This window comes from Ambystoma mexicanum, chromosome 5q (genome assembly GCF_040938575.1).
Source record: "Ambystoma mexicanum isolate Mex_15411 chromosome 5q, UKY_AmexF1_1, whole genome shotgun sequence".
In the NCBI taxonomy this organism is placed as follows: domain Eukaryota; kingdom Metazoa; phylum Chordata; class Amphibia; order Caudata; family Ambystomatidae; genus Ambystoma; species Ambystoma mexicanum.
In genome coordinates this window covers 913242102-913266024 of record NC_090933.1, presented here as the reverse complement: position 1 = coordinate 913266024, position 23923 = coordinate 913242102, and the positions used below count along the sequence as shown (strand labels likewise).

The following is a 23923-nucleotide window of genomic DNA, read 5'->3' as shown; positions in this document are numbered from 1 at the left end:
ACAGGAAATGAGGATAATCCTGCTATGCTCGCATATCGGGCTGGCTCTCCCTCCTGTGATTCAGGAAAAAGCTAAAATCATTGCTCTTCACGAAACACTTCACTGACAAAATGCAGAAAGTGTACTGGCAAGACGATCCTCACCTGTTCCCGCATCTCTCCCTCCCACACTATGTACCACATGAAACATGACTTTGAATGAATTTAATGGGATCACCCATTCTAAACTTTCCTTACCCTCCTAAAATGTTGCTCATCTGTGGCTCCTAAAACACCAGTCTCTGTCCCCTCCCTCCTTAGTTCTTGTTATTCAGTTGTTACATTAACTCTTCAGGTCTAGTGAGGCGTATAAAAGAGCACTCTACACAATTTCCTTCATTCCTGTTGAAGTCTGAGGCTCAGTCCTGTGTCCTTTCTGCTGCAGGTGCCAAGATATATATATATATATATATATATTTGTTTATTTACATGGCCTGCGGTAGCGGCCATGTAGTTATGGTTAAGTTGCTAAACCCATAGGAAGAGCACTTTTTGGGCGGCTTATAACTTCGCTCCCCCCGGACGAATCCTCGCCAAGCTTTGCAAAAAAAGAGTATATGGCCCACTCTGAATTTTATTGCGAAGTTTGGTGAGGTTTGGTCAAGGGGGGGGGGCAAAGTTATAGGGGTGGTCCCAAAATTCCTTTTTTCCCATAGACATAATGGGTAAAAAAACTTTTCTCACTCTACAGCCCAAACCGCTGGATGGATTTTCACCAAATGTGCGGCAGGAGCAGCAGCTTGGTCACGAAAGCATGCCTTTTGTTAATTTGGTGTAAATCCGTCCAGTAGTTTTTTTTTTTTTATTTAAACGACCATAACGTAAGGCAAAAAAATGAGTGCTATCTAGGTCTGCTCCGCAGACACACTTCCCTGTTCGTTCCGCGGACAGGAAACCGATTGGCTAATGGACTTGGGTCATGTCCACGGACACACAACGTGTTTGTTGATTGATTGGTTGGCGTGAAGCTTGAGGTGCGTCAGATTTTTGGAAACGCCTGCCATCTTGGACACGCGGACATCGCGGTAAAAACATATTAAAAAACACAACATTGCACTTGTCAAACTTATCAAATAATCTCTGGGGAGGTGAGGGGTGATGAGAATGGGATGGAATGTGGCTGCAAGAAGCAGAAAAGGGTGGTTTTTGCCGTGAACATCCAAACTGTTCGCAGACTTTCGCTGCAAAAACCACCCTTTTTTTGCTTCTTGCACCCTTATTCCATCCCATCCTCATCACCCCTCACCACCCCAGAGATTATTTGAAAGTTTGACAAGTGCAATGTTGTGTTTTTTAATATATTTTTCACCCCTTTGCCCTCTAAGGCAATCAGTGTCCTGTCCACGGAGCGAACAGGGAAGTGTCTGTGGAGCGGACATGGATATCACAATTTTTTTTGCCTTACGTTTTGCTCGTTTAAAAAAAAAACTACTGGACGGATTTACACCAAATTAACAAAAGCACGCTTTCGGGACCAAGCCGCCGCTCCTGCCACAAATTTGGTTTAGTTTAGTTTATTCATTTGTATTGCGCACCAGACCCGGGGGTATGAGGGCGCAGGATCAACAAGGATATTCACAACTTGGTTACATGTTACTTCTGCATTACAGTATTGCAATATGACAATGGAGGCAAAAATGTACAGGTTTACAATAAGGCAAATAGTTTACAAATTTAAAGACAAGCAAGTAGGGCATGTAGTTTACAAATTTACAGCTGAGCATAGTTTCTGTGGTATATAGTATTATTAGTGGTACTTGTTCTTTATCCACTGGATGTAGTTCGTCTAAAGTGTGTGTAGGTTTGGGGTGTCCTGAGGGGGGGGGTGTTAGGGCGTTCCAGTGTTGGGCAGCTTTAACCTGGAAGCTGTTGCCACCCATTTTGGTGCGTTTGAACCTAGGAACTATAAGCAGGTTTGCGTTGGAGGTTCTGGTAGGTCTGTTGGGGGTGTATTTGCTAATTCTATCGACTAGGTAGCATGGGGCAGCGTTGTTAAGGCACTTGTGTGTAAGTGAGGCTACCTTAAGCAGGATTTTGTCTGTGGTGTTAAGCCAGTTATGTGTTCTCCTAATGTTGGAGATGTGGTCTCTCCTGGGGATGCTGAGCGCTGCTCTGAGAGCGTTGTTTTGTAGTGTCTGAATTTTGTTGGTGACTTGCTTGCTGGCTCCGACGTAAAGGGCATTACAGTAGTCCAGTTTTGATAATACCAGGGCTCTGGCTAGTGTTATGCAGCTCTCAGTGGATAGGAAGGGTGTGGCTGCTCTTATAAGCTTGCATGTGTAGGCCGTGGAGGATGCTATGGAGCTAACCTGTTTATGGAAGGAGAGGGAGAAGTCGATGTAAATTCCTAAGGTTTTCACTTCTTTGGCTACCTTGATCGGGTTCCCGTCTATAATGATGTTGGCGTAGTTGTGGTCCAGGTTGGTTATGTTTGCAGTGGAACCAAGGATAAGTTCAGTCTTGTCATCATTCAGGCATAGACTGTGCGAAACCATCCATGCCTGGATGATGAGGTACACCCTGTTCACCAAGGCCAAATCGTGGTTGTAATCTCCCGTCAACGGGGTGAGTGTCTGTGTATCATCGGCATAGTTAGTGTAGGTGATACCCAGGCCATCTAGATCATCAAACAAGGGCTATGTGAACAAGTTGTACAGTGTAGGGGAGACGCAAGAGCCCTGTAGGACTCCACATGTGATGGGGTCGGCGGCAGCAGAGGTGGAGAAGACACGCATGGATCTGTTGCTGAGGAATGACTCAATCCAGCCGATGGCTTCTTGGGAAAAGTGGGCAGCTGAATCCAGGTGATTACATAAGATTTTGTGATCAACTAGGTCGAATGCCGCGGAGAGGTCTAGGAGAAGTAATAGAGCAGTTTTCCCATTGTCTCTGAGGGTGTCAATTTGAGCCTTCAGATAAATGAGGGCCGTTTCTGTCCCGTGTTGGGGTCTGAAACCTGATTGTCTGATACCTAGGAGGTGGTTTATTTCATGGTAATTTTGGATTTGTTGGTATGCTGTCTTGTCTAGTATCTTGAGTAGGAATGGGATGGTGGTGATGGGTCTGTAGTAAGTGGGAATGGAGGGGTCAAGAGAAGGCTTTTTGAGGAGGGGGAGGACCCAGGACTCTTTGAGGTTGCTGGGGACTGTACCTGAGGAGAAGGAGGCGTTAATGAGTCTGGTGATGAATGGCGAGAGGTCTCTTGCCGCGTCTTTAATGATTTGTGGGGGCCAGAGGTCGCCCTGACAATTAGATGGTTTTAGGCTGAGAATGATTTTTTCCACTTCGAGAGTAGAGAAATCCGTCCAGCGGTTTGGGCTGTAAGCGTGAGCAAATTTTTTTCCCATTATGTCTATGTCTTGGGACCCCCCCTATAACTTTGCCCCCACTTGACCAAACCTCACCAAACTTTGCATGACAATTCAGAGTGGGCCATATACTTTTTCTTGGTGGGGATTCGTCCAGGGAGAGTGAAGTTGTAAGCCGCCCAAAAAGTGCTCTTCCTATGGTTTTAGCAACTTAACCATAACTACATATATATATATCCCTCTCCACTGTAGAAGGCTATAGAAGCTCTTCAGACACTTTTGTAGAAAGCCAGAGAATGAGTAGGAGGAGGTGAACGATGGAGTGAGTGCTGGTCGTCAAGAGGAAAGGAGCGGCAGTGGATGCTAGTTGAAGGGGCAGCAGTGGGCGTAGAGGATCATCTTCACTGAGTAGCTGCAACTAATATGCACATTCCATGATCAAAATGGCAACTACTGTTGATTGTTCCTTTCCTTTCTACTGTTTGGGCACAAAAAGGATCTTTTCATGCGACCGAATATTGCAGCGGGTCATTGTGTAGATTTAGAGTGCAAAATGGCAACCTAATACAGAAAGAGAAGATCCCTTAATGTAGCATCTCTCAGCTTGTGTCGGGCAAGTAGTAGTTTAAGGTTGACAGGGGAAAAGATGACGTTTTTGGCACTGTTCATTTGGAAAGACTAGGTTGGAGCATTTTCCAGTGCAATTCTTTAAGACTCGAAAACCTGTCAAATACCTTATTGATTGTTTTTCGTTTTTATTGTATGCATTTGTAGAGTGCATAATGTCAGAAATTATGGCCTTTGCATTAGTACATGGTCGACACCAACTTCAAAGAAAGAAAATTAACAAATATAGCTGTAGTAAGCGAATAGCTGGGAAAATGGATGCATGCATCAGTTGTGGGTGCTCTGTTAGAGGTGCAGCGTTCTCTACCTAAATTAACTGCAGTATCTGTTATTAGTCTACATAATTAGGCACGGTTTGATGATTTCCAGGGGCCTTTGCTGCAAAATATTTTTTTTATATCTTTTGCACAGCTGATGTTAATGAATGCTTCTTTCTCTCTTTATAGCCCCTACGTGGTTAAATACTATGGAAGCTACTTTAAGAATACTGACCTGTGGATTGTTATGGAATACTGTGGAGCCGGATCTGTTTCGGACATAATTCGATTGCGGAATAAGACGGTAAGTGTGGATAGTATTCAGATTGAGTGTCCCGTTGGTGAAGGACAAATGACAGACCTTGCTCTAGCAGACACCTTACACAGCACATGGAAGGTACACAGATAATGCACACTGGGCTCTCCGTGCAAAATCGGTGGTATCTTTTGTGGAACGAAGATGAAAAAATGTTCTATGACAAAAGGTTTTGTAAGACTATAGGTAAGCTTTACAAAATATTAGATTGCATTGTAGCTAAAAACCCTTACAGAAAATGTTAAGTTGTATTGGAAGCCTTCCAGTTTCGGAAGCCTGTGAGCCGTTTCATGGGCTGAAAAAGGGTTGAGCTCTCTTTTTTGATTTTTCTCTGAAAAATCTAATAGTTCTTTTATATCTTAGTTGTATGAGATTTATTGAACTCGACTACTACAATAGCCTTTAAAAAAAATATAAAACGACTACAACAGTCTTTTTCTGGAGATCTTGATAAGACGCATATTTCTACCAAATATTATTTTGGTAGAACAAAATGCCAAGTTGTGGCTTACAGTTCTGAAGAACATCTAAGTGTTTTAGAAATGTAACATTTACTGTGGCTTTCTTTCCACTGCCTACAGACGGAAGGTACACAAGGCACATTTTACATATATTATAATAAGTGAAGGCGTATAAAGAAATAATCTCATTGTTGATTCAAAATATGGGAAGTGTTTCAATGAAATACATATGTAAGGTTTTTAAATGGAGATGGAATGTAGTTGTTTTGATATCTTTTTCAAGTGCTCACAAGATGACTGTATTTGACCTCTGTTGTTGTAAGAACATAGTTTGGAACTCTTCCAGAAATAATGTAATGGAAATTATAAGGACAAAAATATCTTGGGAGTTAAAAGATGTTCATTTTTAGCAGCGATAAGTCCGTATTGGTCAATCTAAAAATATATTAAGCGACATTACTTCTAGAGCTGGCACAATGTGAATTTCTTACAAGCATTGTCTAACAGTAGATACTGTGACAAACAACCTTTAACTGGCTTTGTTCCAAGTTTGTTTTTCCCCGCAAGCTCCAAAAGATTGTTCAGAGCGCTGTCGTCTGACATAACCAGGGGACGGAAATAACCGTGTGTATTCCATCCGTAAAATAATTTCTTCTCCTTAACACTCTGTTGCAAATTTTGTATTAACTTTCTTCCTTTATCCACTCTTGAAGGACTACATTGTACGTGGAAACAGTTTCATGCTGCTGCATTTCATCATTTAGTGACCATTCACACTGGCCACTCTGGCTTGTACAACCTGAGATTTTAAGGGAATGCCTGAAAAGACGAGTTGGCGCAAATACAAGTCAGAGAAGCTGTTTCTAAGGAGACCTTGTACTAAAGATGACCTTGTGATAAGGGTCCACATGCAATGCCTTAACACCTCTTCCTGGTTGATAGTGGACCCTGTTTCTGATGGTGAGATCGATGCCCTAGAGTCACTTTCTGTAAAAGACATCAGGTTCTGGAGTTCTGAACAGATGCCATTTTAGTGGCACTAGTAACATGAACGGACCATACACGTATGACCTCTGCCCCATCCTAAGCACTGGGTTATCTGTACCCTCTGTAATAACTGAGGGCCCGATTCAGAAGTGCATGGTAAATGGTTAACGTTCTGTGTCAGCTGAACGGCACTTTTCCATTAAGCAAGGAATTCCAAACTAACACTATCGTGGTGGTAATAAATGAAATCTGGCACTCATGTAAAGCTGTGATTTACGTGCAACAGCTTTTCTGACCACCTTCTATGTAAGGGGCTGGCAGGGACTGTATTTCAACGCCAGAACACCCTTTCTGCACAAAAGAGGCGTTAATTCACGAGTATAAAGCATCTTGAACTGCATTTAAAACAATAACATTTTAATTCCGCGATGAACAACACTTTTATTTTTTGCTCCCTATTATGCGTCTATTCTTGGCAGCAGAATAATGGAGCAAATAAGAAAACTGTCCTTCCATCACGAAATGACTCATGTTATTTTTCATGGTGCCCTTAATCAGCCTCTGGGTCGCTGCAATAGGAGAATGGTTGCAGACTCTGCAGTTCCTGTTTTCCTCCACAGTGAAGATGTGAACTTCACGACTGCTCCATGCCATTTCTTGCTCATACATTATAATGTGGGTGTCGATTTCTGCCGTGGAGCACTTGGGATGTCCATACCAGTTTCTTCACAGGATTATAATCTGGCCCGAAGCATTTCTTTTGAAGCAATGAACGTCAGTGTGCAGGCATAGTTTATTCCACGCGGAGGCACCTCTCACATGCATACAGTTGGCTTCCATGCCTTAGACTCTTCGCTCTTTTGAATCGGATCAAACAACTCCTGCTGAGCTGCATTTCTTTCGTACGTGATGCCAAATTGAAGTTTTTGTTCTAGGGGAAATATTTGCCTCCTTTTTTTTTCCAAGAGTCATTTCCGAGACACTTTTGGCGGTTGTACCTTCAGGAGTGTGCTCGCAGGCCGCTTCAGTGCTTTCTGTCAGAGACCAAGGTGTCTACGTCCAGTAATCATTTTGAGCTTTCTGGAATAGCCCTAACCTTTGGATCCCTATCCAGAGAGTTTAGGTAGACTGTTCACATGGTCCATTTCCCATCCTTCGCCTGCACGTCGCACTTGTGATCTAACTTTGGGACTCCACTTGAAACCCTGCAGGATTCTTTCTCCTTCACTGACCATACCTGCTTCTTGAAGCCCATCTGGATGAAGGGTGGGGGGCGTGTCTCCTCCTCTGATGGGTGTGGCACAGTGCAGAAACACAGGCAGCACAGGAGGCACAAGTCCACAAAGCAGATGGCCACCTCTTTGAATCGTCCTCAATAAGGTCTCCTCTACATAAAAAGTTCCATATGTGAGTTGTTTCATGATTTGGGGCCAGAGGTTTTAATCATGTAAGACAAGCGTGTGCTTTACATTCTGGGAATGAGGACTGGATGGTGGTTATGTCCAATTCAAGGGCTATATTTTGTAACTCCAGTATGGGTGGTTAGGTTGGTTTTGACTGAATAAGCATTATGGTGTGTGCTAGGCTCAAACCTGTTTTCATAGGTGCTTTAATTCAAGTTTGTGCTCATATATATTGCTCAAGTTGACATCTGCATGGCCTTTCGCATCAATAATACTAGGTGATTCAGGAAGCACAGTTGTGCAGCTGGAAAAGGAAGCATGGAAGTATGCATGCTGTCTTATGAAGTAGAGTATGGTGCCAGTGAGGGCCTCATGGAAACTTGTGTGGACATGGAGCTAAATTCTGAATACACGATGGTGTGGCAGAAATGAAAGAGACTATGTGGAGTTAATCAGCTACATAATGTATGCCATTTACAGTTGTTTTGGGCTTTTGCTGTGAAGTAATGTTGCAAGGAGGTATGTGTCCTTTGTTCTGGGTAGCTTGATACATAGAGTGGAGGTACTGCTGAATAGTATATTTCCTTTCTGGGTTCATTAAATGTTATTGGGTTTTATACAATGCTCTGATCGCTTCGCACATGAGATCTGAAAAAGATAGGGATGTGTTTGGTTAGTGGGAACAATGTGAAACATGTAAGATAACTGTACTGTTGTGTTGGTGCGTGCAGTTCATAGTACCCTGATACTGTGTGCAGATGTGGTGCAGGTTGTTTGCGTCAAGAGCACTTTAAGGTATCTGCATCCAGAAGGTATCTTTGTGTGCCTGTTACGAGAAGGTGCTTTGGTTGGAACAGTGAAGGCGAGCGTCCCCAGATAGCACGATCCTCCCCACTATGAGAGACAATAATGGACTCTCCCAGGATGGGAATAAGGCCAGGACAAAGTGCGGGTGAGCTTAAATGGGAGTTTATCAATCAGAATAGGGCATGCAAAGAACTCTGCAAACACCGAGAGCGCTCTGTTTGACAATAGCAAAGACAGGCGTATATATTTACAAAAAACGTCATAAGAACCTACATACTATAGGGGGCACAAGTTCGTGGGGATTGGGTGGCGACGACTAGCTATAGGTGCTGCTGCGATGTGGTTTGCCGTGGCTGGAGGACGTCACTGGTTACCCTCGTGGTTGGGCTGGGCCTGGCAGGTCAGCTGGGCTCATCCGGACGGTGTTGTTGTGCCAACCATGACCATTGTCAGAGATGAATTTCTTTCCTGACTTTCTGCCCTAGGGCCACGCACACCGCAGTCATTCAACATTGCAATATTATCTTTCCTGGTAAATCTTCCAATAGGTTATTCTACAGGTTAATGCAACACAGGAGCAATGCACCTAGAGTGGGGTCCGTTGGCGATTCATCAATACATGGTTACCATCGTCCTGTTGACCGGGTATCATAGGTCACGGGGTTGGGTCTCAGGGCATGGGACAGGCAGTCCGCGTTATCATGTCTCGTTAGAAGTCATTATGGATGTGTTCCTGTAGTGTTGCCATAATATTGGGTGTCCTAATTTTACAGGGGCCATTAACCTAAGGTGAGCCGGTGGGTCGTGGAGCCTAAGAAAGGGCGCCTTTGGATCTGTGTCTTGAGGCCGGGGTTTACTGCTGGGTTGTAAATAATTCAGGTGGCAGGCCGTGGGCTTTGGTTCTGCGGGGGAATGTGAATGCTTGAAGCGGCTCCAGCCGAATTGGGGGAGGTGGAGCAGGGCAGCACAGGCCTCTGCTTTTTCGTCTGGCAGACTTCACTGGGGGGGGATGGGGGAATGGCCTTGCATGTGCTCACAAAGGTATTTTTCTCGCGTGTTGCATATTTTAGATGGACAAGACATAAACATTCATATAATATACAATAATCATTGAGTCTTTTCAAAACTCACGTTTTTGACATTGCTAGTGCCATCCATATGGCCAATTCGAGCATATTACTTATACACTAAGTTTTTAACAACTATAACATTTTGTTATATGTCTATACATGCGCGGTAAGTGAGGTAGTAGTAAGGTTGGTGGAGCACGCAGGAACAACCCGCCAATGAGACTGGCACATGGTGAGCTTGGACATACATATGGTGCATTTTCGTGCACCTCTTACGTGAGCCCTCAATATGGTTGCATTTGTCTTCCTTTGCCCTCTAGCAGTATTAGTTCAATTATGGCGCTGGACCGTGGGGTGCAGTCTTCTTGATAAAACACATAACAAAAACCCCCAGGACACTTTTACTATTTGCGCATAGCTACAGGGATATGGGTGCTTCATCCCTGATGTCATATAAGCACACATTCTGCCATTTTTATAGAGTTTACAGGTTTTTAGTCAGAGAGGTTGTGGAGAGAAAGCTTTCATCACAGGTGGTTTGCTCATTAGTATTTGGGACTCTGCTTTTGTCAGGGGACCATTTTGCAGTTCTTTTCCACCCAGGCCCTACTGACCGGGTCATGCTGGGCACAGCGATACACTGCGGAAGATGAAATGTTACAGTGTTGGTATCTAACACTAGCTCATGTCCGTCTGTTCGTGGGAACGGGCTCTCAGCGGATCTGCCAGAAAGCTGCGGCCACAGGGGTAATTGAAACTCTCCAAGGGTGGGGGCCGTGCTGCGGTGTACAGGGCTCAAACCATCTTTATTTCACAAAATGGTTTCCAGGGCCTAGCTAAATTGAGCAGGTTTGGTCAATGTCTTCAGCCAGTGGCCCATCCACCACCTGGGCCCTGGTGGCAGGGAGGGAGGACCCCTGACGAGCCATGGACTTCACCGGGGGAGAGGATGCAGGGGAGGGGGGTCTCTTGGACCAATCCTCCCATACAACAGTTATAGAATATGGTTGGAGAAGTCGAGAATGGGTGTTGGGTTCCTGTGTGTGGGTATCTTAGTTGGTGTATCTATTATGAGGTCAAAAGACGAATTTGAACATGTTAATAAAGGGGATGAGGCAGTGAAGACGCGATGGGCATTTGAAGTATCTTAACCACTGTAGCTGTGCTGATTTCTAGCTTGTGGAGCTCCTGAGGGCGGAGTCATTGTGAGGTTAATTCTACAGCACCCTAGAGTGGGTTGACGTCCCTCACAATGGACACCATACAGCACCTATTACAGCACCTAAGATCACAGTGGGGCAATAATAGACAAAAGGTATTGTGTGATAAGACCTCACCCTGTGCATTGTTTTGAAGTGAGGAATCACATTTTTGTTCAGCTGGTCCTTGCTGTCGTGGCTTTCCCTTACCAGAATTAGTGTTGGTGGCACTCAAATCTACTGAGAACATACAGATGAAGATTAGAAAAAAATTGTAAAAAGGTGCCTTTGCTGGGCAAGGAAAGGCTGGGTAGTTAATTAACTGGCCGCTGCTAGTTAAACAGATGTTAAGGCAGGAATTCCATTTCCTGGTATGTTTTTTGAGGTACTCTTATAGGTCATGCTTGTTTCATAGTATTTACCCTACCAGTGAGCTGGGATGTCTGTTTTGAAGGAGGTTCCCTAAGAAGATGTAGGCTCCAATACCAGAGGTCTTTTCCTTCCAACCAGTGTTTCCCTGATGGAAGGACCTGACCCACAAAGTGGATTTAAAACTTGTTTTCTATGTACTCCTGTAGGGACTAGGTGATTCTATACAACAGAGGATGGCGTTCCTATCTTGGAATAATCTAAACAAAAGTTGTCAGGATGGGTCAAACTAGAAGGTGTCCTGGGGTGGGGTAGCTCTAATAAAGAATCTGGTCTCCCTCATGTACTCTCTGCTCAACACATTGTGAGGTATTTAGAACTGAGCACACTTCTTTCTTAGTATCACAGTCACAGGGGTATATAGTGCCCAGCTGCTTCTTGCCTCTCAGTCTTGAGGATATAGTGTTTAGTCCCATCTCTGCTCAATTCAGTCACCGGAATATAGTACTCACTTCTTTGCCCAAACCAGCCAGTGCCCTATCGCTCAACTTGTTGTTTGTAATCTGTCCAGGAGGATAGTACTTGGTCCAGGTCTTACTGCCAGGGGCGTTGCTAGGGGGGGGCTAAGGGGGCTATAGCCCCTGATCTTTTGGTTGTAGCCCCGGATAGAATCTCAGGAGCTACAGCCAAAAGACTAGCTAGCCCCCAGTCCCAACAGTTCTGACATCAGCTTAGCCCCGGGTCTTTTCCAGACCTAGCAACTCCCCTGCTTACTGCTCCAAGTTTCTAGTGTCTTAATTCACTAGTAAGGGATGCACCTGTCCATCTCACTTGTAATGAATATAGGGCATAGCTGTTTTCTAAAAAGTCTCAGCCTCTGTATTGGATTTTCATGCCTACCAGCTCCTCGGGCCTACCAGCTCTTTAAGCATCAGCATCTTAGCCATCCTGCCAAGTTTGCTCAGGACTTCTAAAGGTTCTTGCTCTGCCAATCTGGATTTGTGTCTCAGATTCAGAATTTTCTGATGTGGTCCTGGAGTGTGTCTCTACTACGCGTCCCCGTGGTTTGCTGGCTTCTGAAGAACCTCTCACCTTCCTTATTTCATTCTGTTTTTATATAGGCCTGTGTCTTCACTCTGTTATCTAAGGTGTTAGCCACTTTTTTTACTTAAATTGTTTAAAGACTAGATTATTTTGATCCTTTTACCTAAGTATGTGATTTGCTTTAACTGTTGCAGGTCTAGGGCCTGCAAAAGGCTGGTGGCTGCTATGACTGTAATCCTCTTCCTCTTTGCTCTGCTCTCCTGCAACTCCTCGTTGACTCCATAGCACTGCCCTCTACAATGCTGTTCAGGAGTGATTCCTGACAGTAGGAATGTGGTCTGAGTCAGTGGGGATCCCTACTTGCGTATAGAACTGTTTGTTGTCTACTGCACCTCATATTTTCCTTTGTTCCTGGATCTCACTAAGGGGCAGGTCTCGCGCTTCCCCGCGTAGGGCTTTCTGTTGCACTAATTTCCCCTGCACAGTCTTTTAAATAATGATCTTTTCCTTCTCACTGGGCGATTTGCGTCAGGGTCCTGCTGCGCATATAACACCCTGCAAGTTGTGGAACCCCGGGTCTTGAATGTGCTGATTTGCCCTTATTCTAGGAGCATGCCCTATGCCTGTGATCTTCACAAGATTGCATCCAATTGACTCAGACATTTATAAGTGAGGGATAGGTTTTTGGAGAATGGGAAACTGTAGTTCAGTATACTCTGGGATTTCTGAGTCATGGGATTATGTCTCCCAGTGAAGAGTAGGGACAGGGATTCTGATGGGGGTGCTGCAGCTCTCAAACTTAACTCCTCTACATAGCTCACGCTACAAATGATGATTCCCTGGTAGATCAGCTTTTCTTGGCTGCCTCTGTCTTGGGACAGAGTCGACCATCAGAGTTCATCGCAGTCTTGAACCTTGACAGTTTATCGCTTTACTTTGAAAGTAGGCCTCCTGGAGATTGGACTGTCCAATCCAAGACTGTATAAAAAGAGTTCTCCATATTTCTTGACAAACGAGTAATGAAGGGCGAAAAGGAAATTACAGACTTAACCACCTATATATTCATTTAAATTCCACAGGATCAAATGTAGAAAAAGTAATTGCTGTTCTCAATGCTGAACTCAAATATGCCGTAGCAAAGGGTAAATCTGTTTTGTATTAAAGGGATTTTAATACAGAAACCAATGTCTCATTCAGTTTCAGAGATTCCTACATGATTAGGAGTGAAACTAATAATAGTAATGTATTTCTTATACAGGGCTACACACCCATAGGTCTCAGAGCGCTTAAATGATATATGCATGCTTCTAATGGCCTTTCTTGAATGCTTTAGTTGAGTCTGTTGCAAATTCATACCTTTTCAGACTTCTGGTCCATTATATTTTTTACATTACTAAAGATGGTCCTCTATGATCAAGCCCAAGTAGGATTTCCAGTTGCAAATTTGCAATGCAACCCTTTACTGTGGGCCATGCAATGAGTAATTTAATAATCTATTTCCAGTAATCTTTTAGAACAGGGTTACTGCATAAATGAGGGATAAAATTAATTCCATTCATAAAAGCAACTGAAGTGTATTTATACATGTCCCATGATTGTGAAAACGGTAGGTACTACAGCAAAAGTTAATTGACCAGAGAAAGGCCAACTAACTCTGATACTTTATCGCTAGAAGGAAGAGCTGCAACCTGCTGTAGTTATGTGATGCTTTTTCCTGATAAAGAGACTGTGACCCTTTTTAGATTATGAATTATTTAGATGATTAGGGGACCTTCAAAAGGAAGTCTTACTTGAAGGGGTAGTTTGATCAGAAATGTTATTGGCCCAATGGATTGGGCATGTATTTCAGAGCATACATCGATTGTTCTTAAATACATTTCCAATACAACTTACCCGAGTTCTTCTCACTTTAACACATGCGAAAACGACTGCTCGGGTACCACCATCTTGTGCTATTCTTATCCGTTGATCTATCGCCTGAAGTTCAAAGCCCCTTGCGGCACTGATTAGGTTTGCCCGCCCCTAACACTAACATCATTAGATGCTCAGGATGAGCTCCACCTATTTCAATGACGTTAGTGGGCAGCTTAGCCAAACGTATCATCACCAACTTCATGACGTTATCTAACGCAGGACCAGGAACTTAAACACACTCATCGATAAACAAACGCAAAACTTTTCTTTCTTTTTACAAAAATGATAGAAACATTTTATTTTGAAGAAAACAGCAATAGTCTGAAGCGTAACACGTTGTTTTCATTTTGACACAACGATGAAAGTAGTTAAGTCCATGAAAACTTGGTTAACTTTTTTAGCACAGTTCATAGCTAGTGAACCATGCATCGTTCTCATTTTTGGTGCAACTCTGAACAGTGATCTTCTAGTGCCAAATCCGATCATCAATCGATTAATCCATGTCTTTACGTTCTTTACAGAAAGTTATCTTCCATGACCGACAAGTAATCTATGCACATGGCGCTCCATTAACAAGGAGTAATTAGTGCTTTAAAATTGATATAAATGCAACACTTTCACATCTGCACGTTTTTGGAACCTATAGGCTGCCATATTGCTCCTTGTTACTGCAACTGCGAAAGGATTGTTGTCTGGTGATCGTCTCACATGATCGTTGTCACAGATGCATTGTTGATGATTATTGTCCAAATACTGTTGTAGAAGCCGCTGGCTGATAGGCTGTACCCATGACGGGCACGCATCGGGATTATATAACTATGTAAAATCGAGTATGCAAAAACATATTTTAGTACCCACTTTATAATTGAATATACACAGTACATTCTTATGTTGACTATACATTTAAGTCACAATGAACACGGTCAAGTTCTATTCTTTGCATCAAATTGAACATTGATCCGTCACAACGCTCATCATGTAGCACACAGTACACTTTCCATCCACACTTGCATAAATATTATTTAAAATCTTGCTTACATTGTGTTTTGAGAATCCAATCTTCCGATGTGGCGGAGGACCAACCGCTTTGAAAGACAATTTTCTGAAATAGAAACTTTACTTTCCAGCGTAAGCTTTCATGATAGTGACTTTTATCATTACTTTGTGGATTTTTGACACATTTGGTCCTTCAAATTCTTAGTGCAGTTTATACAATGACAAATATCAATGGAACCCTACATCTAGCATTCACAGCGTGCCCGAGTCAGTTTAGTTTTTGGTAACACGTGCCACAAAAATGAACAATATTAGTCACGATCAGTGTTGTGAAAAACAACAAAATATTTCAAGTAAACCACATATGACAATATTTACTTCCATTTTAACTATATCAATGCCGGTTCCCACTGCATTTACGTTTTCTTTCAAAGATGACCTGAGGTGCTGTGCACACAGGCACGGATTTCCCTATACGTCAATAGTGATCTGCCCCCAGCTCTCTGCTTGGAGAAGCGTTTTCTCAGCAAGTATTTGGAGTAATAGGATCAAAGGCATAGTGAAGGAGAGTGGTTTGTGAGGGAGAGCTGCATGTAGTGTGTTCACATGCCTTAGACAGCCTTGTGGATGATGTAAAGGGTCTTCAATTTGATCCTTGAAGCAACCACAAAGGAATCCGTGTTTGTACGGCATAATGCTGGGGCCAGAAGGGAGAGAGCGGTGCAGGGATCATGGAAGAATGTAAAGGCACGAACAGTGGGGTAGAAGCTTATTAGCTTCTGTGTAGATCTATTCCTGCAATCGTCGCTTTCTGCATTGAAGCAGGCGTGCCTGGTTGTCCTCCACATCTGGGCCTCCACAGTAATTTGTAAATGTGAAAAGGCCACATGCGCATGTTCATAATGCACATTGGCAATACATATTCCTTTGTCCGTTATTTAAATGTTGGCTAATATTGTGGCACATAAACATTTGGTCTGTTGCAATCTGCAACCACTTATCATGGTTCCTACTTTTCAGCATGTTCAGACTTCATTTACTTTATTGATTTATTTCTTGGTTATTTGTGAAGCGCCTACAACAGGGGGTAAAGGGAGGGGGGGGAGAGATCGGTTGCTTCCAGAACCTGAGGTGTTCCTGCTGAAGTTCGAGATAGGCAGGGAGCCTGTTTCAGAGCGAGGCACCAGCCGAGGAGAAAGATCTGCCCTCCACTCTCTGCCTGCAGAAGCGTTTGACCCTCGGAGAGTTGGAGGTGGATGAGCTGCGGGCTCAAGAAGGAAACTGCTTAGGAAGAGACAGTTGGATGTAGTGTGGTCCCCTGGCCCCAGAAAGCCTTGTGGACGATGATGAGGGTCTAGAACTTGAGCCTTCCAGCCACCGGGAGCCAGTGAGAGATTTCATGGCTGCAGAGATACGATCCCTTGGCTTGGGGCCAAGGATAAGTCTTGCAGTACTGTTCTGGATAAGTTGCAAAGGGCAAAGAGTAGAGGCAGGAAGATTTAGAAAGAGGCTGTTGCAATAGTCCAGCCTAGAAAGTACTAGGGCTCTTGAGACAGTGATCTTGTGGGGGAAAGTGAGAAAAGGAAGAATACCTCTGATCAGGCGCAGCTGGTAGTGGGACTTTTAGAGACGTCAGTGATGTGAGGAGAGAAGGAGGGGGTGGAGTGGAAGAGGACACAAAGATTTTTTGCCTCGCTGGAAGGCGCAGGTAGAGGTCCAAACTAAGGAGGGTGGCCAGAGTGATAGAGGGAAAGCAGTAGCAGGGGTCCCAATGAGAAGGATCTCAGTCTTACTGGCATTAAGGCAGAGATTGTTGGAGGCACACCATTTCTGAATCGCAGATAGACGGTCAGGAATAAATGAGAGAGGAGAGGAGGCAGCGCAGAGCTTGAAGGAGAGCTGTGTGTCATCCGGCTATCACTGAAAGTTAGGAGAGAATGTAGGGATGAGGTGGGCCAGAGGAGCCAAGTAAAGGTTGAAGAGACAGGGTGAGATATGAAGTCCCTAGTCTTGAGGCTAAGGTTAAGTCTTGCAGCCCTATTTAAGATTAGCTGGAGGGGACAGAGAGGGGAAGCGAGTACATTAAGGAAGAGGTTGTTCCAATAGTACAGCCTAGAGAGTACCAGAGCTCTAGAAACATTGAGCTTCTGGGCAAAAGTGAAGAAAGGGAGGATAACTCTGAGGCGGTGAAGTTGGAAAATGGCCTCTTTGGCAAGGTCCAGGACGTGATGGAGGAAAGAGAGAGAGGATTTGAAGATGACTCTAAGGTTTCTGGCTTGAGAGGAAGGGGAGGCAGGAGAGCCCAGTGAGTGAATTGAGGAAAGAACGAACAGCAGTCCTAATATATAGGATCTCAGTCTTGCTGGCATTGAGACAGATGATTCGAGTGAAATATTTGAAGTAATCAGACTGGCATGTATTGTTGAAAATAAATCATTTATTTTGATGGTTAAAAATAGAAACAGCAACGAAAAGTAGAAATTTGTATGCCTATCTAGTGACATTGCTTGCGGGACTTCAGGCTAATAGATGTCTGGAGACTGCTGCACCAAGGTGACGGGCAGTACTCGCATTATTCGGCCCCCCACAACCTACACACAAGACTGGACTATATCTTCGTGGCCTCAGAGATAGCAGGGGAAATGATAAGCTCGGAATATAAAGCCAGAGTACTCTCGGACCACTCCCCCCTTGGTGGTGGAGTGGAGGCATCAGCTGCCTAGGGCGAGAATCCCGACATGGAAACTCATAGCTGAAGCCTTGCAGGACTCGGAATTCCGAGAGTATTTAAGGGAGGCGATCATTGAGTATTTTGACATTAACACAGGCAGTGTGCGGTCGGAGGGAACCCTATGGGAGTCATTCAAAGTGGTAGTATGGGGAGCAGCCATATCCAAGTCTAGAGGGCTCCAAGGGGGCATAGAGCGGGAGCTACAGGAGACAGAGAAGGAGCTGGAAGGCATAATACAGAAGGGAAGCACCTCGCAGGAGGATACCGCAAGGGCGTCTTTACTCCAACAAACTAGCAGGGAGCACTGGGACAGACTCTGCAAGTTAAACTATAAAAAATACATTGTGAGGCAACACACGGGGGGAGATAAACCGGGCAGGCTGCTGGCCTGGTTATATAAGAATGAAACGCCACAACAGTGATCAGGGAGATAAAGGACGAGGAGGGACAGACCTGGGATACCCAAGAGGGAGTCAATGAGGAGGTTTCTCAAATTCTACCGACGCCTGTATAAGGACACGGGGGAGGAGTTGGGGCAGGAGTCCCAGGAGACTCTGGAGGACATAGGATTGCCTAAACTGGTTGACCGGGAGTGGGAGGAACTAGATGCCCCAATCACACTTGATGAACTAGAGGTAGTGATACAGCACCGACCCACACGCAAGGCTCCGGGGTCAGACGGGCTCCCAAGTGAATTTTACAAAACAGGAGGTGCTCCCCCGCTTCTCGCCATGTTAAACGAGGCGTTCGAACGAGGAAGATTGCCGGAGTCTCTTAGGGAGGCGGTGATAATCCCGCTTTTAAAACCAGGTAAGCCAAATACAGATTGTGGATCATACTGACCCTTGTCAGTGCTCAACCAAGACAGTAAAATCCTTACGGCCACGCTGTCAAATAGGCACAAACGTGTTATCGGCAAACTGGTACACCCTGATCAAACAGGGTACGTCCCAGGCAGGAACATAACAGACAATCGCAGAAGACTCCACCAGATAATTGAGCAGACAGAAGAGGACCCAGGCGAAATGGCGATAGTTTAGTTGGATGCCATTAAGGCATTCGACTCAGTGAGGTGGCCATGGCTGCTGGCTGCGTTGAGGGAATACGGAATAGGGCCGGGGTACCTGAGGTGGGTCAAAATGATATACAGCTCCCCAATCGCCAGGGTTAAAACCGGTACAATAATCTCAGACAAATGGGAACTCAGTAGGGGCACGCGACAGGGCTGCCCTTGGTCGCCCATGTTGTACATCCTCGCTCTGGAGCCACTGGCAATCTGCCTCAGGCCACAGTTCGGGGAGATCGGTATCCCCACTATGGGAGGAACGCACCTCATATCAATGTATGTGGATGATATCCTGCTATACCTGCGCTTCCCAGAGGAAAACTTATATATTGGAGGTGATGGAACGATATGCCACCCTCTCGGGCATAGCGGTGAACCCCAGGAAGTCAAGTATGCTCCCCTTGCGGAGATACCGGAGGGCCCCGCTGAAGCACCTACCGGTCCTGCCCATACCCTGGCAGATCAGGACATTTCAATACTTGGGTATCGACGTATACCACTCGGCCAAGGATGAACATGAGCACAACACGGAGAGGGCTGTGGCAGGCATCAAGAACAGCATGGGGTTTTGGTCTAGGTTACCTCTGGCCATGATGGGCAGGGCAGCGCGGATTAAGATGGTGGTCCTGCCGAGACTGTTGCACTTTTTCACGAACATACCACACATGCTCCCCAAACGGTTTTTTGTGAAACTTCATAGTTTATGCAGGGGCTTTATTTGGCACAACTCCAGAAATAGGATGGCCCTATGGAAGCTACAAAATCTGTGTGACAAAGGGGGTATTAACTTATCGATTTTCGAACTGTACTACCTGGCGGGGCAGCTTCAGTATGTGGCTAGATGGTTGTCCGAAGTGGAGACAGCTGAAACCAGGCTTTTGTACAAGGACACCGCCCCCTACTTTTTGAGAGAGGTGGTATGGCTGCCCAAATCCATGTTGCAGGGCAGGGCAGGGCAGGACTCCTGAAAGTGGGTTGGGAAATATGGAACAGAACGTGGCAGGTGGTGGGAAACCTGACCCCAAGGTGCCGTTTGTAGCGCTATGCAGAGAGGACCTGCAAATGACAATAGGGATCCGTAAATATTGGGAACCGACGGGCCTTGCGACCCTTGGGGATGTATTGCAAGAAGGGAGGCACTAGACTTTAGGAGGCTAATGGAAGAAACCGGGGTGCACATAGGCCAGCATATTACCTATGCAAGATGGCCAGCGGTAGTGCTATCTGAGCAACCAGACACAGTTATCGAGACGATGTATGATATTTCTGAGGGTGGGCATGAAATGTCCCACATATGCGAAATATTGATGACCAGGGTGGGTAAGGAGGTGCTCCAACTAAGGCGGGCTGGGAAGGGGAGGTGGTTCGAACCTATGCTGGATGGACAATGGGACAGAGCTCAAAGGTACCACAAGAAGGTGTCCCGTTACGCAAGGCTATATGTCACCCATAGGGTGTATATGACCCCCAGCAGGATCGCCAGGTTTGGAAACTCAGCAGTACAAAAATGCGGGGAGGTGGAAGCTGGTTTGATGCACATGATTTGGGCTTGTCCAGAGATGGGTAGATTCTGGACAGAGATCAAGCTACGCCTAGCGGAAAAGGTAATCGTACTGGAGGTGGAGTCAGTAAGGGCATGCATGCTGAGGATGTTTACTAGACCACGCAACCTGAAGCCTATTGGCAAAATGAAAGATTTGGCTTACATCCTGGCCAAAAGGAGAATCACAATGAGCTGGAAGGCTGCCCAGTGCCCCAGGATAGAGATGTGGTGGGCGGACCTCCTGAAAATGGGCAGACGCAGAAACGGCAGCTTGGTATGAAGCAATTAGTAGAGGAGGGGAGGAAGAAGTGGGACCCCTGATAGCATGGAGGCAACTGGTGGCCACAATAGCAGGCCCCCCCACCCCCTGGCGGAGATTATACTAGAGGCAAGAGTGCGTAAGATATGACATGCAGGCCGGCGGCATGGAAACAGGGGCTAGAGTTATGGGAGAGGGAGGGAAGAGGACGGCAACGTATGACGAGTGACCATAATGAAGCAGAATTCATACGCAAATGTCCTCATTGTGTGTAATGTTTGGTGTGTTGTTTATAAAAAAATAAAATTGTTTAAATAAAAAAAATCTAGTGACATTACTTCACAAACAGTAATTCATTAAAAAACACATTTTCTATCAACTACATCTCAAGTCACATAGTATTTCAATTTTGTACAATAAAAACAGCTTGCAGGCACCTGTGCAAAAGCTTGAAACTGACTTTGTTAAACATTGTAAAGAGAGCCACCTTTCCACAAGTTCAAGTTTGGGAGGGCAATGTTATGCGGCACAGTCTGGGCTCTAGAAACAAAATCTGTATCAACTCCATGCGTTTGTATGGCCAGCACATTCAATGTCAGATCTTTCACAAATTCAAATACATCTGCTGGTAGATTTGTTTTGCCACCTACTGTTTGCTTCTTTTGGTAAACTTGTATCGCGGCACCCCGGAAATTACTGTAGTTTTTGCTTGTTGCCTTCCAATGTTCTCATTGTGTTTACAGCCAGTCTTGTTCTGGCCTCCATGCCATCTATGCGAAAATGTAACCTTATAGGCCTGTACTTTTTGTACACATATTGGCACATATTGTGGAACGCCTCCAAATCTCTGGTCTGGCAGAATTCGGTGAGTCCTCATGTCCTATGAAAAGCGTTTTGTCAAAAACAATCTCCGAATGGATTGTGTCCTCCCACGTATTCCTCATCTTTGACACTTTTTGTCCAGCTTCATCTGCTTTGGAAAAATATTTCGGCAGAGGATGCTGTGCGTCGATGGCGTCGAGTCGATGTCCATCGAAGGCCTCTGTCAAGGATGATATCATCAAAGGCATATATAGCACGCGCGCAGCGCCTGTTGGCTTCAGTTCGGTTTTTCTGCGATAGCTTAGAGCGAAATTCGGCACTCCACATCTTGTGACGTCTTTGTTACAAACAGCTCTGGATAATGTCTTCACCAGAGGCTGGGGAGCATGCGGATGCTTCCTACAGGCAGCTAATGTCAAACGTGGTGGAATACATGGGTTGAAGTAGGCCTCCATTGCCTTATGAGCAGGACAACCTCACTGAAATATTGGACAACAATCTGATCCTATTTTGTCTTTCCATATGGCATTGCAGAAAAGGGTGGCTAGGAATTGGGAGACTCCGGACTCCAATTCGGCAGTTGATAAGAACTTGAGTAAAGAAATACTGCCATTCCAGTAGTGACCCTGACTACCTGTCAAAACACCCCACTCCGGAGAGTCTGGTAGAGCAGGCAGCAACTGCTACTTCCAAACAGGCAGCGCACCCTACCATCCCTCCTGATGGGGACTACAAACGCGTAGATGGATGGGCAAGGATGGTATTTTCTGCAGGGAGCATGCCACTAAAATCTGCCAGCACCACTTGTACCCTCACAATGTTTTCGTATACTCTATGGGATTGTATTTCCATGGCGGCAGAGCACATTGCCAAAGGGGATGAAAGGGACGGCTTCTTAGCTATTGTTAAGGACGACAAAGAGGGCATGTCCGAGTCCCCTCAATCAGGTTTGGATTCTGCAGATAGCATCAGCAGATCCATGGCTACCAGCACTGTTATGCACAGATTTGCGTGGTTGAGAAAGTCGGGTTTTGCACCTGATGTGCAATCTAGACTTCTCAACATTCCTTTTGACGGGTCTCATCTTTTTGGCAACAAGGCTGACGAGAGCCTTGAGAAATTGCAGACCTCAAACGCGGCAGCCAAATCTTTAGCCGCCGCTATTAGGCAGCCTCAGCCTTTTCATCCTAGTTGGCAACCTTGAGGGGGTAGATCTTTTTGCTACTACTCCTCAGTGAGAGAAATGGCCAATCAAAGAGGCCAGATAAGATTTCCTTGTGGTGGACGAGGTAGAGGTGCAAAGCAAGCTCAAGCAGCAGCCTCCTCACCATCAGCCTCTGCATCAGCCATTGTAAAACCACTTTGAGGTTTTGAGTCACAGTTCCCCAGTGGGGGGCAGACTGTCTCAGCATCTAGAAGAATGGCGAGACATTACTTTGGATGTTTGGGCTCTGTAAACCGTAGCCCATGGTTACTGCTACCCTTTTATAAATAGACCTCAGAACAATCCACTGGGAAACCGCTCTTTGAGGTGTCCGGATCCGCTCCTTGTGCAGGAAATTTTAACCCTGCTAGAGAAAGGTGCTATAGAACTAGTACCTGTAGCAGAGGGAAACAAGGGATGGTACTCCCTATAATTTCTCATACCCAAGAAGGACAGAGGACTGAGACCCATCTTGGGCTTGAGATACTTGCACAAGTTCCTCAGGAAGGACAAGTTAAAGATGGGCAAAAGGAGTCCCCAAAGCAAGCTACCTATTGATGTCAACATATAGGTTTGGAGATATAAGCTGATATGAGACAACTGTAAGTAAAGATCTTGTGTGGAAACATATATCACAAGATATGCGCAGGAACCAGTGTTACAAAAAATATAATCAATTTTATTTTTGGTGCATACTAAAAAACAAGGACGTCAATGGTCCATTTATAAAAAAAAAAAAAAGGGCCAACGTGTAACAACATATGACAACAGTGAATCAAACACTGTATTAAAAATTTTTTAGTATTTCTAGAAAATCCTAAATTTATGAAAGGATTCAGCAGAGTTGGCAATAAATGTTCCCGTGACTGGTGTCATGATCACCAGCCAGTTTCCAAATTAAGTCTATGGGTCCTTAGGTTTAACCTTGCTAAGGGTATTGAGAGGTCCTGCTGTTAAGTCAGATTTATACTGAAAGTAATGGAAGTTAATTTCCCTCAATGGCCGCCAGGTTGTGCCATTGAGAAAGCTTACATTACTAGTCTAGTCTTTGACCGATCTCTGTTATAAGTAGCCGTTTCCTGAGGGGACTCGCGCTTCGCTGACTGCCCTGCAGTACGGACGCTTACCGCGGTCGTCACAGAATTCCAGTTACAGCATTTAGCCCCTCCTGTTTTAGTCCCTTGCCTTTTCCTCAGTCTCCGAAGTCTTGCCCTTATCTGTTATTATTCTTCCCTCCCATGTATAGCACCCTGTCCCGTTTACGGTTATTTTATTTTTTCTGTCACTCGCCCCTTGTCCCTCCTCAGAGGTCCTGACTGAAAATTGCTGTTCCTCACGCAAGTACTGTTTCAAGTGTTTTTAGATGATTTTGGATGGCATTCGTGTGAGGTTGTATCTATTTGTCACAGAGGTTGTTGGTTATTCAATAATTACTTTTTCATTTGCATTGCCCGTAGTGCGCGCATTATCGTTGCTTTGCGCATGCCTTGAATAACGTTTCC

The 23923-nt window shown here is 45.0% G+C and overlaps 1 protein-coding gene across 1 annotated transcript in view; it reads left to right on the top strand.

The window, feature by feature from the left end:
• STK3 (serine/threonine kinase 3) overlaps positions 1 to 23923 on the top strand; it is a 1834661-nt gene that overhangs the window by 340743 nt on the left and 1469995 nt on the right. Inside the window, exon 4 of the mRNA XM_069621418.1 lies at positions 4420 to 4534. Coding sequence (XP_069477519.1) covers positions 4420 to 4534 — 115 coding nt within the window. The remainder of the gene's footprint in view (positions 1 to 4419; positions 4535 to 23923) is intronic.